Below are 16,008 nucleotides of genomic sequence, written 5' to 3' on the forward strand. Positions count from 1 at the left end.
AAGATATTTATATTGGGTTGGGAACAAATCTGAACCGTTGGTTGATGATCCAAAGGAGACTAATAGTGATATGTGAAACCCTAGTCCCTAGGTCCCTTAACAATTAACAATTTAACATGTCTATTTATATATGGGTAGAAGTTATAATAAAAATTTTGATGGGTGATATTTACAACAAGTTTAATTAATAGGATTAACATATAAATAGTTATCGAATAGTTAATAATCAGTCGAATCGAATATACCTTTAGTTAAATTCTATTCGTTTATAAGCCGAATACTAAAAAATATTCATTTAGTATTAAATGAACTGTCGGATCGAATATGACCGAATATCTGGACGAATATTAACCGAATTGTTTATTAAATATTTGGTTCACTTCCACCCCTACTTTTGACTCTACATTAATATACTTCGTACTTAAGCTCTTTTAAAAAAATAATAATATTTCTTCTTCGAGCTATAGCTGTCCTCATGCAAATGCTTTTCCGTGGTTCGATCTACCTAATAAATATCCTTCCATTAAATATTTCTTGCTCTCTCCTTATTTCTTATCATTTTAGAATCTCCTTTTACAGTCCCTCTTACATATCCTGAAATAATATTTTTTTTAAGTATATAAGGTATATAATGCTTTTTGTAGATTGAAGATGACCAGCAGGATGTGAAGTCTAGTATTAGCTCTTTAAAGCCATTTTGAATGAGCGTGGCCATCTCAAATATCACTATCATGATATTCTTATCACTATCATGTGATGTTCTTCATAAAATGTACTTAGTCTTGCTTTTTATTCTATAAGCAACTTACAAATTTCCATCGAATAGTAATTAATGATTATAATTAAAAGAGATAATTCCACTTACAGATACATCTTCTTTACTATATAGAGTTTAAAAACTGAGTTATTAATGCTCAACATTTTTATTAGAACTTGAATGAACGCCAAGATATCCAAATAGGGTTCTCTCCTAGCTTATTATCTAATTTTTGTACTGCATGAGGCGCATCTTCAATGTTGATGGGAGAATAGAGATCTGTCTACAATGTATTCAAAGATAAGGGATCTATTTGTAACATACTGGCAACCCACCTAAAATAATACATGTATTAAAGAGATAACCGTAAATGTTTAGCCATCAGATAGTTTAGTTTGCTATCAGAAAAGTTTAGAAAGGAATATATGAGAGCACAAAGAACCCCAATTAAAAAGTTGGCTAAATATCAGAACCCCCCCCCCTCAATTTTTGATGATTGTCAAAAAAACACCCCTTTACTTTAAAAATACTATAAAGACCCCCTTAAGTTCATGGGTTATCACAAAATTCCCTTCAGCTTTAATATTTTATCAGAAAATCTCCCTAACAGTGTTAACCGCAATTTGTCACCGGAAGGGTAAAAATATGCGGGGGAGCCTTTTTTTTTAACCGGTAAAAATTGCGCGGTTTACACTTTCAAGGGGGTTTTCCGATAACCCCTAAAGTTAAGGGGAGTTTTCTAATATTTTGAAAGTTTAGCGAGGCTATTTGGCAGTCGTCCAAAGTTGAGAGGGATTTTTTTTTTCTTTTTTTCATCTTCTGATGTTTAGCCTAGAAAGCTGTCTCTATATTGCTAGGCAAAGACATAAGGAAATCAGTACTTATTCCCCACTGAACTGTACTCCATGAGTCTTCACAAGGTCTTCTCCGTTCGCTCATCTAGTTATTCCTTATACTCACAAAGTAAACATGCTCCGATTACATTGTAATTATTCAAATAAAGACCAAACTCCTTTTTCTTAGTTATTTAAAGTCCCCGAGCATTCAGAGAACCCACCTGGTTTCCCTTCGCTTAATTTCTTGTTAAGTGAGAATGCACGGGTTGCTCTCTTGCTTCGGCCAGCCTCTCGGGCCTGTGTCCGGTGATCCCGCGGAGGCTTTTAAGGACGTGTTCTTAAGGTACTCCGACAACGGGCTCATGGGCACGGACCAGCTACGGCGGTTTTTAATGGAAGTCCAAGGTGATGAACTTGAAGGTGTAGGTTCTCAAGATTTGGGGTTCAAATGTTTCCAAGGGGGAGGACTTGATCTTGACGCTTTCTTTCGATACCTCTCGAGCGATGATAATCCTCCTCTTGATCCATCTCTTGGAGTAAGTTTAGCGAGTTCTTAGATTTTTCATGATTGTTGAATTATTTGAATGAAAGTTTGAGTGTGATTCATTTAGGTAAAGGGTAGAAATGTCCTGTCACTCCGTCAGAACTCTGAAGTTATTGTATGGGTTAAGAGTTGATTTTTAGTAAAAAATTTTATGGGTCAAACTCTAGACTGACATAAGGATACCTTTATGGCTTTCTACCACCGAGTAAAACTCCAAAGTTATAGATTACCCCTAGTACCAACTGCCATGCACGTTAAAATTTCTACCATGAAGTAGAACTCGAAAGTTATCGCGATAATTGATTATTATACTTTTATTAAGAGGATCTTCAGCTTTTCAAGCTGTACCATATTAAAGATATAATATGAATGCATTTGAATAATCATGCTCATTACTAGATCTCTTAAAAATTGGTTACAAAATATTAGACAACATATCGGTAATGATATTAGATAATAAATGAAAGCATATATGTTGTTTGCGATAAAAATTAGAAGAAAATTGAGAAGAAACGTTATTAATTCTCCCAACTGATTTAGGAAAAGAACGAATATAATCTCTCTTTGCAATCTCTCTCTAGCTGACTTAGAAAAAAAGAAATTATAATCTTCTTGACCGGTATCCCGATTTACAAAAGATAGAAGGACGGATCCCCTTCTTTGTTTAAGGCTGGGTTCTTCTTGGTGGCGATGTGAGTTTGATTATTGTATCCCGTTGACGACCCGAACGCCTCTCTTCGTGGAACTTTGTCTATTCTTCTTGACTTAACGTCAGGAAGAACTTGCCAGGCAAGTTTAGAACTCTAAACGAGTTAAAGAACTCTGTGAAAGAGTTAATTTCAGAAAGGAAATTTAATTCTTTTTCAACCGACGAAATAAGCTAAACAACCGATCTCAAGTTTCTTCAACCTAAAATGATTCAAAAAAGTCAAGCCAAATGATCTCCAAAAGCTCCAACAAAAGCCAACCAAAAAGCTCTCCCCAAAAAGCTCTAAACCCAACTATTTATAAGGTTTAAGGGGTGTAACTAACCCCTTAACTCGTTCCATAATGGGGGCTTAATGGCTCCATTACGTGGGAAAACGGTTTTGAAACTGTTCAAATTGTGTTTGAAAAAGTCAAACGCGAGGTTCACGTTCTAGAGTGAGCCTCGCGTTCAGCTCTGTGAAACGCGGAGGTCGACCCTCGCGTTTGAGAGTTAGAATGTAGGGGTGACCCTCGCGTTTGAGAGTTAGAACGCGGGAGTGACCCTCGCGTTTTAGAGTTGGAACGTGAGGGTGGACCCTCGCGTTTTCTTTTAAAGAGATCGTTAATTGTAATATCTTTTTCAAGTTCTGCAAAGATCGACATCTTGTAATCATTGCATTTAGCTCTTTGAAATGTGAGAGTCGTCAATTTATAACTCTCATTTGTTGTTGTGAATGTTGATAATAGTGTATTGTAGTGGGTTTTAGTCCCACATTGCTTGGGAGAACAAACCTCACACTCCTCTACTTGTATAAATATATGTGCACACTCAATATTCAATTCAAGGGAAATTTACCCAAGATTCTCTCTCTCTCTCTTACTTTAACATGGTATCAGAGATAGGGCTATTTCCCTTTCAATAAAATTTTTAACGCTTTTGCGTTCTTTTGCCAAATCTTGGCTTTATTGCTTTGCAGCCGTTTAATGTTTTATTTTTTTTATTTTTATTTTTAATTATTTGGCGTTCATCTGCCAGATATTTTGGCCTTGTCGTTTTGCGGCCTCTTAACGCGTTTCGCGTTCTCGTTTAACCTTCGGGTTCTATTTTAAACCTTCGGGTTTCATTCTAACCTTCGGGTTCTATTTTAAACCTTCGGGTTTCATTCTAACCTTCGGGTTCTATTTTAAACCTTCGGGTTTCATTCTAACCTTCGGGTTCTATTTTAACGGCATTGTCGTTTCAAGACCGTCTCTCGGTCTCAAATTAACGGCATCGTCGTTTCAAGCCGTCTCTCGGCCTCAAACGAACGACATTAGTAACAGCATCTCGACATCTTAACGTCTCAAGATTGCTGTTATGGCTCCTTCAGAGAAGATTCCCAAACCACCTTTGCCCCTCAATGATCAAAGTGACTGGGCAGGGTGGTCCACCATTGTCACCAATGCCTTGCGTGGCGCTGGTTTGCTTGATCATCTCACCAGTACGGGACCAGTTCCACCGTCCATCAGCACTGTTGCTTCATCCAGTACTATTGCCTCTGGCAGTGGTGATGTCGATCTTCAGACTGCTCGTGCTCTCTATGTCAAGGAGAGTTCAGAGTGGCAATTGCAGGAATTTCGTGTTATGGATTATCTCACTCGCTGTGTTGGCTCTGGTCTCACTGTCGAGATTGGCTCGCTTCCCTCTGCTCAGGCCATGTGGACTCGTCTCACTGAGCGTTTCACTGAGTGCTCGGGTGCACGGGAGGCATATCTTCTGCAACGCATTTCTCTACAACGCAAAGGTAGTTCATCTCTGCAGTCCCATTTTGGACAAATGCAAGCTTTTTGGACAGAGTTACGCTCCATGCTTCCTGGACGTAATTCCACATATGAAGACTGGCTAGCCTGGTACGAACGGCATGAGGTGCATCAATTGTTTCAGTCCCTTCCTGAATATTCAACTATGGCTGATCAACTACTTCACCAGCCTCAATTTCCGACTTTGGCCTCAGTTATGGGAGCTCTCACTGCTTATGAGACCCGGCAGCAGACAGCACGACTCAATTTGTCAACAGACACTCCTACCTCTTCACTCGAGACTGTTTTGTCTGTACCTGTCACTGCTCCTGTTATGAATTATACTTCTCCACAGGCTCCCTCTCCACAGGCTCGATCTAAGCTCTCTTGCAAATATTGTAAGAAGGAAGGACACCGCATTGAGACATGCTTCAAGCTTCATCCTGAGTTACGTTCCTCAGGTACTGGACGTGGTCGGCGACCCCCTCAGTCTCAACCCTCTCGTACACCAGGATTGTTGGCCAATGCTATACCTTCTACTACTTCAGACTCTACTATTCAAGCTATTGAAAGTCTTCGCCGTCAACTTGATGCTTTTCAACATATCACCTCTACATCCGCCGCACAACTCTCTGGTATGCATTTTGCTGGTTCTTCAGCTAATCCTTCAGTCTCTGGTATGAATGATCTCTGGATTTTTGACTCTGGTTGTTCCTTTCATATGACTTGTAATGCCTCACTTTTATCCTCTGTCTTTACTTCATCCTCTCTTCCTCCTATCTACACAGCTGCTGGACAACCATTGTCCATTACTCAGTATGGCTCTATTACCCCACAAAATGATCCATCTGGTCGTCTAACACTTGGTCCCGTCTATGTGGCTCCACAATTGTGCTTGAATTTAATTTCTATTAGCTCTTTATGCATGGCGGGCCTGTTTGTCTCATTTTCTTCTGATACTTGTATTGTGCAGGATCCACAGACGGGCAAGACGGTTGGGGCGGGTCGTAGGAGGCACAAACTGTATTTTCTGGAATATCTTCACCTTCCAGAGTCCATACGTCCACGTTCTCTTGTTGCTTCTCTTTGTTCGTCAAAACCCTCTACCTCGCTTCCTGCCAATTTATGGCATAGACGACTTGGTCATGTGTGTAATAAAAGGCTGGAGAGTCTTATTCAGTCTGGAGTACTTGGTCCTGTATCATCTAGTTCTAGTATTGAGTCATGTGCTGGTTGCAAATTGGCTAAATTCACTGCTTTACCATTTAAAATGAGTACATCTGTATCCACTTCCTTATTTGATTTAGTACATTCTGATATTTGGGGGCCAGCTCCTTTGCCTTCTTCATCTGGCTACTTATATTATGTTAGTTTTATCGACGATTTCTCTCGTTTTACATGGGTTTACCTACTTAAGAATCGCTCTGACGTACTTACTGCTTATCAAGCCTTCACTGCTATGATTTTCACTCAATGGCAATCTCGTATTAAAGTTTTTCGTTCTGATTGTGCCAAAGAGTACCTATCCTCTGCCATGCGCTCTATCATGTCCTCTCATGGGACTATCTTTCAACAGTCATGTCCCTACACTCATGAGCAAAATGGTGTTGCTGAACGCAAACATCGTCATATCCTCGATACTGCCCGATCAATGCTCATTTCTTACTCTGTTCCTCGTCGTTTCTGGGCTGAGGCTATTCTCACCGCGACTCATGCCATTAATATCACTCCATCTAGCTCTCTTTCCGGTGCTACTCCTTATAGTCGTGTTTATACTCATCCTCCCCGTTATGATCTAGTTCGCGTTTTTGGTTGTCGATGTTTTGTTTTTCTGCCATCTCACGAACGTGATAAATTGTCTCCCAGAGCAGTTTCTTGTGTTTATTTAGGAATTAGTTCAGAACATCGAGGTTATCGTTGTTATGATCCCGCAACTCGTCGAGTTCATATATCTCGTCATGTTCAGTTCGAAGAGGATTCTCCATATTATTCTACTTCTGATGACTTTAATTTCCTCCACTCTACCGATCATGCTTCCCCGTCCACTGCATCACCCACTTCTTCACCTCAATTTTCCTTTCGAGATCTCCCTGACATCTCTCCCTCTCCTTCTGTTGACTCTTCCTCACCTGAGTCTTCTCTTACACCATCTAATCCATATCCTGTGGACACAACTCTCACTCCAGAAAATACTGTTGATCTTCATGCACCTGCGCCAGCATCTCCCCCGCCTGAGGTTCCTCTTGCTCTTCGTCGAGGCAAACGCCCACATGTCATGCCTGCCCGGTATGCTTCTGTTACTTCTTATTCACCTATCTTTCATAACTTTCTTGCTGCCATTCATACTATTGTTGAGCCAAAGTCCTTCCAAGAGGCAGTTCAAATTCCAGAGTGGCGACAAGCTATGGCTGAGGAATTTCAAGCATTTCAGCAAACTCATACCTGGGATATTGTTCCCTGTCCTCCTGGGATCTCTCTTGTTGGCAGTAAATGGGTTTATAAGGTCAAGTTTCGTCCTGATGGCACCATTGAACGTCGAAAAGCTCGTTTAGTGGCTAGAGGTTTTACTCAGCAACAAGGTATTGATTATGAGGAGACCTTTGCTCCTGTTGCTCAGATGCCCACTGTGCGTACTCTCCTTGCGGTCGCTGCTGCTCATCGTTGGCCCTTATACCAGATGGATGTCAAAAATGCTTTTCTTCATGGCTCTTTATCAGAGACCGTATATATGCAACCGCCTCCAGGGTCAAATATTCCTCCGGGACATGTATGTCTCCTTCGTCGTGCTGTTTATGGTCTCAAACAGGCACCCCGCGCTTGGTTTGAGTGTTTTCGCGATGTTGTGCTCAAAGCGGGCTTTATAGAAAGTCATCAAGATGCTTCTCTGTTTGTTCGCACTACATCGCGTGGCAGGGTTTTATTACTCATCTATGTAGATGATATGATCATTACAGGTGATGATATGACAGGTATACAATACGCAAAATCTCAGTTGCAACAACAGTTCCACATGAAGGATCTTGGATCTCTTCGGTATTTCCTTGGTCTAGAAATTTCTCAAGGCCCGCGGGGTGTATTACTGTCTCAACAGAAGTATCTCTCAGATATTCTAAATCAAGCTGAGTTAACTGATAATACAACTGTCGATACTCCACTCCAGCAGAATGTCAAACTTTGCTCTACTGACGGTGAGCCTCTATCTGATCCTACCCGATATCGACATCTTGTTGGTCAGTTGGTCTATTTGTGCATCTCTCGACCAGATATCTCTCATGCTGTTGGTATTGTCAGTCAATTTGTTAGTGCCCCACGTTCTGTACACTATGCTGTCTTATTACGGATTCTTCGGTACCTCCGGGGTACTAGCACTCGCTCACTTTTGTTTCCTGCTACATCTAAGTTAGAGCTTTGTGCATATTCTGATGCTGATTGGGCTGGTGATCCAACTACCAGAAAGTCTACCACAGGTTATTGTATATTTCTTGGTGATTCCCTTATTTCCTGGCGAAGTAAGAAACAAGATGTTATTGCTCTTTCCAGTACTGAGGCAGAGTATCGTGCAATGTCCACAACAGCTAAAGAGATTATTCATCTTCGTCGCCTTCTCAGTGATTTCGGTATTTCTGTTACGACTCCTACTCCTCTCTACTGTGATAATAAGAGTGCCATCCAGATTGCTAATAATCCAGTATTTCATGAAAGGACCAAACATATTGAGATCGACGCTCATTTTGTCCGTCACCAAGTTATCAAGGACAAGACAATTCTACTTCCTCATGTTTCATCCGCTGACGAGCTTGCAGATTTCTTCACAAAGGCATTACCTGTTCATCGGTTCCAGTTTCTTGTACGCAAACTCACTTTGTTTGATCCAACATGAGTTTGAAGGGGGCTGTTGATAATAGTGTATTGTAGTGTGTTTTAGTCCCACATTGCTTGGGAGAACAAACCTCACACTCCTCTACTTGTATAAATATATGTGCACACTCAATATTCAATTCAAGGGAAATTTACCCAAGATTCTCTCTCTCTCTCTCTTACTTTAACAGTGAAAATCATCAGATTGTAACTTTCATCGGTTGTCTTGAAAGTCGTCAGATTATAACTTTCATCGTCAGCGTTTTTTTTTGTTTTGAATTTCTCTTTCACAATCTGTTTGACAAAAGCAGTAGGAAACATTAGTCTTTTCGAGAAACCAGACAAGAGAGGCTTGAAGAAATGAAGATTCTGAAACCCATCATATTTTTTCTCCATCTTCACAATAATATGGAGTAGAGAATTAGAAAAGTTGCTAGTCAGTGTTTTATGAGGATCAGCTATCTGTAATAATTTTTTAAACAGCTTACATATGCTTGCTAAAAATTATTCAAAGACATCAGATTGGGTTGACAACTGTTTTAACCTCGGCTCTTGTTGATGGGTGCATCCGCATTATCCAAGGGGAAAAGGAAGAGAATTAACCACAGAAAAAGAGTGAAAACAAATGAAGTCGTATTTAGTATTGAACCGTGTTTTAACGTGATAACATATCTGATGAATTTAAATTTCTCCTCAGGATTAATTAGCGGATTTAGATTATATTTACTTTTCACTCTAAAAGGGAGCTCGATTCGTAAATTAATGGCATGGGAATTTCATTCTACAATTAGTAACGAGAATATTAAGAGGATTAAGATTAGGACAAGATGATTATCTGATTAATAAAGGAAATATAAGAGAATAAGATCCACAATACGTGGATGATGATTGTTTGGGGACTGTTCGGTTGAGACGAAATGGATTCGGTTCCTCTCCACTACAAAAAAGTAGTGGAGAGACCACTACTTTTAATCTCAAACGTTAATTATTTAGTAGGCGGTTATGATACAATCTAAATCTAACACTTACCATACCTCCGTGTATTGCACTCATTCCTAATTTGCACTAAAAGAAAAAATCATAACCATCAACTAGATAATCAATGGCTGTGATTATGTAGTGGTCCCTCTACTATTTTTTTTGTAGTGAAGAGGATCCGAATCCAGAGGAAATACATCCACAATGATAAGCATGGCAACAAGATTTGTATTTTCCATATCCGATTTGCAAAATTGTAATTAGAAAATGCAAATGTTGCGGCCAATTTGATAGAAGGAAAACCTGCAAGCTCCCAAAAGAGGAAATTAAAAAGTAAATAATAAATATCATCTCATCAAATGACTACTTTCTAATAAAATTTTAAAGAAAATCATGTAGCTTTTGCAACATTTGGTGTCAACCAGACATTAATGAATTTGCATTGGAAATATATTTTTCACGGTAAAATTGTAAATAATCTAAACAATAAATTTGAAGTTGATTTCCTTGCAATAAAAGCGGCATGAAACATTTGTTAATGCAACATATGCTGTAGTTCTTTCTTGTAGCAAACCAAACAATTAATTTTCTTCTTATTACTCCGTTAATGACAGTTTGTCAAAGTTCAGGTGGGTTTTGTGAAATTTACAAAGTTTAAGAAGTTTTGTGAACACCCCTCTCAAAGTTCAAGAGAGTTATTTATGTAAAAATTGAATTGGCCGATTGCAGCTCTGCGTACATTAGGGTACATCAGTTTCTCTCGACAGAGAAGAAATAAAAATATGTCATGAAAGCTCCAAGAGATGATATGAGAGATTCTCCAATGAAAACGAAAGAGCAATAAAGATTAAAACCCATATTATTCTTAGCTCTTTCTAGCTTACTTACTCCCCACATACTTCTTTGCTAATGATGCACACAAGATGTTTGTACAAATACCCAAGTGAGTGTCAGGTGCCTAATATTCCAAACCCACCGAAAGTGCACAGCCACATATGTTGAAAATTTGAGAAGAAAACAAAAGAGCGGACCCCACAGCTACAGTAAAATATTAATATTTTATTGTGCATAGTGTTTTTCTAAAAACTATAAATAGGGCTCCAAATCCTTAAGGAAATTTCATCCCAGAAACAACTTCTTATATAAGAAGAGTGAGAGAGAAAAAAAATAGAGAGAGTTTCTCCTTGTAAAGAGAGAGTTTGTAACTCCAGAGTTTTTTCCTCATAGTGAATTCTTCTATCCTTGCCCGTGGACGTAGGCAATCAAGTGCCGAACCACGTAAATCTGTGTGTCCAACATTTTATCTCTACTTTTGCTCTACTATTGCTGCGACCCTGCTCTATTAGGCCCCGGGTTTGTCCCAACAAGTGGTATCAGAGCCAACTTAGGGTACTTGTATATATCTACTTATCGTATGCTCTGTGGCTGCCACCAAAGGTGGATCCTCCACATCAGAAAATAAGTTAGGTTATCACTTACCCTTTGGAGGTGACGGGCACTGTTCACGAGTACGGTACTGTTCAAAAATACGGTACTATTCACAAGTACGGTACTATTCACAGATACGGTTACTGTTCATAAATACAGTTACTGTTTACGTGAAATAGTAAGAAGTTACTATTCGTGGTAGAAGCAATGACGGCGAAGTTCAAGATCGAGAAATTCGACGGGAGTAATTTCTCACTGTGGAAGTTGAAAATAAAAGCTATCTTAAGAAAAGATAATTGCCTGGCAGCCATTAGTGCAAGGCCGGACGACATCACAGATGATAAGAAGTGGAACGAGATGGATGAAAATGCTATTGCAAATCTCCATCTGGCATTAGCAGACGGGGTGCTGTCAAGCATAGAGGAGAAGAAGACAGCAAAGGAGATCTGGGATACTCTAACAAAACTATATGAGGCGAAATCCATGCACAATAAAATCTTCTTAAAAAGGAGACTTTACACTCTGAGGATGGCGGAATCTACATCGATGACCGACCACATCAACACCCTAAACACACTGTTCTCCCAACTCACAACGTTGGGATATACAGTTGGTGCGAATGAACGTGCAGAACTTCTACTTCAGAGTCTACCTGACTCGTATGATCAACTCATCATCAACCTGACGAACAACGTCCTCACGGACAATCTAGTCTTCGACGATGTTGCAGCCGCTGTTCTGGAGGAAGAAAATCGGCGCAAGAACAAGGAAGACAGACAGACAAGTTCGCAGCAAGCGGAGGCCTTGTCGGTGACGAGAGGAAGATCAACAGAACGTGGCTCCAGTGGGAGTCATGCCCATGGTAGATCGAAATCACGAAGTAAGAAGAATATCAAATGCTACAACTGTGGCAAAAGAGGGCACGTCAAATCGGAGTGTTGGCACAACAAGAAGAGTGGAGATAAAAAGTCTTCAGAGCCATCAACATCTCAAGGATGCGTTGTCAGCACGTCAGAGGATGGTGAAATTCTATTCAGTGGAGCAACCACTGTTGATGAAGGCAGAAAGAAGTTTGCTGATGTCTGGCTTCTAGATTCAGCAGCCTCTTGGCACATGACCTCTCGGAGAGATTGGTTTCACAAATATGAACCTATCTCAGGAGGATCTGTATTCATGGGGAATGATCATGCCTTAGAGATTTGTGGTATTGGTACTATCAAAATCAAAATGTTTGATGGTATAATACGCACCATTCAAGATGTGCGACATGTGAAGGGCTTGAAGAAGAATCTATTGTCTTTGGGACAATTAGATGAGCTCGGGTGCAAGACTCATATAGAAAATGGAGTCATGAAGATTGTTAGAGGGGCGCTTGTGGTGATAAAAGGAGAAAAGATAGCTGCAAATCTGTACATGCTCAAGGGAGAGACTCTGCAGGAAGCTGATTCATGTGTGGCATCAACCAGCCGTGGAGAAGAACAAACCATGATGTGGCATCGCAAGCTAGGCCACATGTCAGAACGAGGCTTGAAGGTTCTCTCCGATCAGAAACTGCTTCCTGGACTTAATTCGGTAGCTCTTCCATTCTGCGAGCATTGTGTTACAAGCAAGCAACATCGACTGAAGTTCAACACATCGAGTTCTAGAAGCAAGGCTATTCTGGAACTGGTTCATTCTGATGTATGGCAAGCACCAGTTACATCCTTAGGAGGAGCAAAGTACTTTGTGTCCTTTATTGATGATTACTCCAGGAGATGTTGGGTGTATCCTATCAAGAAGAAGGCGGATGTGTTCTCAGTCTTTAAAGCCTACAAAGCGCGGGTCGAGCTTGAATCTGAGAAGAAGATCAAGTGCTTGAGAACAGATAATGGAGGAGAATACACAGACGGTGAATTCCTAGCATTCTGCAAGCATGAAGGCATCAAAAGACAATTCAGTACGGCTTATACTCCTCAACAAAATGGAGTGGCGGAGCGGATGAACAGAACTCTGTTGGAAAGAACAAGAGCTATGTTGGCTACTGCAAATCTGGAAAAAGTCTTTTGGGCGGAAGCAGTAAAAACCGCCTGTTATGTGGTGAATCGATCTCCATCAACTGCAATACAATTAAAGACGCCGATGGAGATGTGGACTGGCAAGCCAGCTGATTATTCTAACCTCCATATATTTGGATGTCCAGTGTACGTAATGTACAATGCCCAAGAAATTACAAAGCTGGATTCAAAATCCAGAAAATGCATATTCTTGGGGTATGCTGATGGAGTAAAGGGGTATCACTTGTGGGATCCCACTACCTATAAGGTTATCATCAGCATAGATGTTATCTTTGTAGAAAATCAACTACAAAGTGGTGAAAAAGAAAGCAGTTCGAGGAAGGACTCAGAGACTGTAGCTGTTCAGGTAGAAGATAATCCGAATTCTTCTGAAGCGACACCGGAGCATGATGTACAAGAACCAGTCGAGGCCGAGGCTCCAGAAGTTCGAAGGTCAACTCGTGAGAGAAGACCACCGACTTGGCACTCGGAGTATATTACGGAGAGTAATGTTGCATACTGTCTTCTAACAGAAGATGGAGAGCCATCAACTTTTCATGAAGCTATAAATGGCACAGATGCATCTTTGTGGATGGCAGCAATGCAGGAAGAAATTGAAGCTCTCCATAAGAACAAGACTTGGGAACTTGTGTCACTGCCACAAGGAAGAAAGACCATTGGAAACAAATGGGTCTACAAGATCAAGCGAAATGGCGATGATCAAGTGGAGCGGTATCGTGCTAGATTGGTGGTAAAAGGATATGCTCAGAAAGAAGGTATTGATTTTAATAAAATATTTTCTCCTGTAGTTCGACTAACAACAGTCCGAATTGTCCTGGCTATGAGCGCTATATTTGACTTACATATAGAGCAGCTAGATGTGAAAACAGCATTTCTTCATGGAGATCTTGAAGAAGAAATTTACATGCTCCAACCAGAAGGTTTTGAAGAAAAAGGAAAAGAGAACTTGGTTTGCAGATTGAACAAATCTCTGTACGGTCTAAAGCAGGCGCCGAGGTGTTGGTACAAGAGATTTGATTCATTCATCATGAGCCTTGGATACAACAGACTTAATTCAGACCCTTGTGCATATTTCAAGAGGTTTGGTGAAAATAACTTTGTTATCTTATTGTTGTATGTTGACGACATGTTGGTTGCAGGCCCCAACAAAGATCGTATCCAAGAATTAAAGGCTCAGTTGGCTAGGGAATTTGAAATGAAGGATTTAGGATCTGCAAACAAGATTCTAGGGATGCAAATTTACCGAGACAGAATTAATAGGAAGATTTAGCTTTCTCAGAAGAACTATTTGAAGAAAATCTTGCGACGCTTTAACATGCAAGATTGTAAGTCAATTTCTACCCCACTTCCTGTTAATTTCAAGTTATCCTCCAGTATGAGTCCTAGCAGTGAAGAAGAGAGGATGGAGATGTCTCGAGTACCGTATGCATCAGCAGTGGGAAGCTTAATGTTCGCGATGATTTGTACAAGACCAGACATTGCACAAGCAGTGGGAGTGGTTAGTCGATACATGGCGAATCCTGGTAAAGAGCATTGGAATGCTGTAAAGAGGGTTCTAAGATACATTCAAGGAACCTCAAATGTTGCATTATGTTATGGGGGATCTGATTTTATTGTCAGTGGATATGTTGATTCTGATTATGCAGGTGATCGTGATAATAGCAAATCCACCACAGGTTATGTGTTTGCACTTGCTGGCGGAGCTGTAAGCTGGGTTTCAAAACTGCAGTCAGTTGTGGCTACTTCAACAACAGAAGCAGAGTATGTAGCAGCTACACAAGCTAGTAAAGAAGCGATGTGGTTGAAGATGGTGCTGGAGGAACTCGGCTATGAACAAAAGAAGATTTCTCTATTTTGTGACAGTCAGAGTGCTTTGCATTTGGCAAGAAATCCAGCCTTTCATTCAAAGACCAAGCACATTCGAGTTCAGTATCACTTCGTTCGTGAGAAAGTGGAAGAAGGAACAGTGGATATGCAGAAAATTCACACCAAAGACAACCTAGCAGATTTTTTGACCAAAGCAGTCAGTACTGACAAATTTATTTGGTGTCGATCCTCTTGTGGTCTGATGGAGACGTAAGCAACATGAAGATGGCAAGATAGAAAGAATGGTGTGAAGATATGATTGATGCTCAATCAAATCTTCAAGTGGGAGATTGTCAGGTGCCTAATATTCCAAACCCACCGAAAGTGCACAGCCACATATGTTGAAAATTTGAGAAGAAAACAAAAGAGCGGACCCCACAGCTACAGTAAAATATTAATATTTTATTGTGCATAGTGTTTTTCTAAAAACTATAAATAGGGCTCCAAATCCTTAAGGAAATTTCATCCCAGAAACAACTTCTTATATAAGAAGAGTGAGAGAGAAAAAAAAATAGAGAGAGTTTCTCCTTGTAAAGAGAGAGTTTGTAACTCCAGAGTTTTTTCCTCATAGTGAATTCTTCTATCCTTGCCCGTGGACGTAGGCAATCAAGTGCCGAACCACGTAAATCTGTGTGTCCAACATTTTATCTCTACTTTTGCTCTACTATTGCTGCGACCCTGCTCTATTAGGCCCCGGGTTTGTCCCAACAGTGAGCACCTTGACGATGACTACATGACTTTGATCACATCACTTGACATTTTATCATTAGAGAAATTTAAGAAATTTACTTAGCCATTTTTTTTGCTTGATAAGTTGTTTAATGTTTCATGGAATATGCTGCTTAAGAATTATTTTGAATTTTTCAGGTTCATCAAGACATGAATGCTCCATTGTCTCATTACTTCATATATACAGGTCATAACTCCTATTTAACTGGCAACCAACTTAGTAGTGAATCTAGTGATGTCCCTATAATCAAAGCATTGCAAAGAGGCGTCAGAGTTATTGAACTTGACTTGTGGCCAAATTCTTCAAAAACTGATGCTGAAGTTCGTCATGGCAGGTAAATAATTTTAGTAAGACTTGCTAAGTGCAGCTTATCCATGGGTCTGCTCATATTCGTATATTTGAGATTTAAGATCCATTTTGATTCAGATACTAAAAGAAATGTGACTTGTGAACAATGTTTTTGCAAAGAACCTTGTTAATGGACAAAGCCA

The 16,008-nt window shown here is 40.0% G+C and overlaps 1 protein-coding gene across 2 annotated transcripts in view; it reads left to right on the forward strand.

Annotated features, from left to right (window-relative positions):
- LOC109849042 (phosphoinositide phospholipase C 6-like) overlaps positions 1,729-16,008 on the forward strand; it is a 16,513-nt gene continuing 2,233 nt past the window's right edge. The window contains exons 1-2 of one of the 2 annotated variants that reach the window (XM_020418809.1): positions 1,729-2,129; positions 15,655-15,851. In XM_020418809.1, the coding sequence (XP_020274398.1) occupies positions 1,851-2,129; positions 15,655-15,851 (476 nt within the window). In that variant the 5' untranslated portion in view covers positions 1,729-1,850. Of the gene's footprint in view, positions 2,130-10,307; positions 10,383-15,654; positions 15,852-16,008 lie in introns of those variants that run through there. The other variant, XM_020418810.1, reaches the window with a different exon arrangement.

This window comes from Asparagus officinalis, chromosome 7 (genome assembly GCF_001876935.1).
Source record: "Asparagus officinalis chromosome 7, Aspof.V1, whole genome shotgun sequence".
Taxonomy (NCBI): Eukaryota; Viridiplantae; Streptophyta; class Magnoliopsida; order Asparagales; family Asparagaceae; genus Asparagus; species Asparagus officinalis.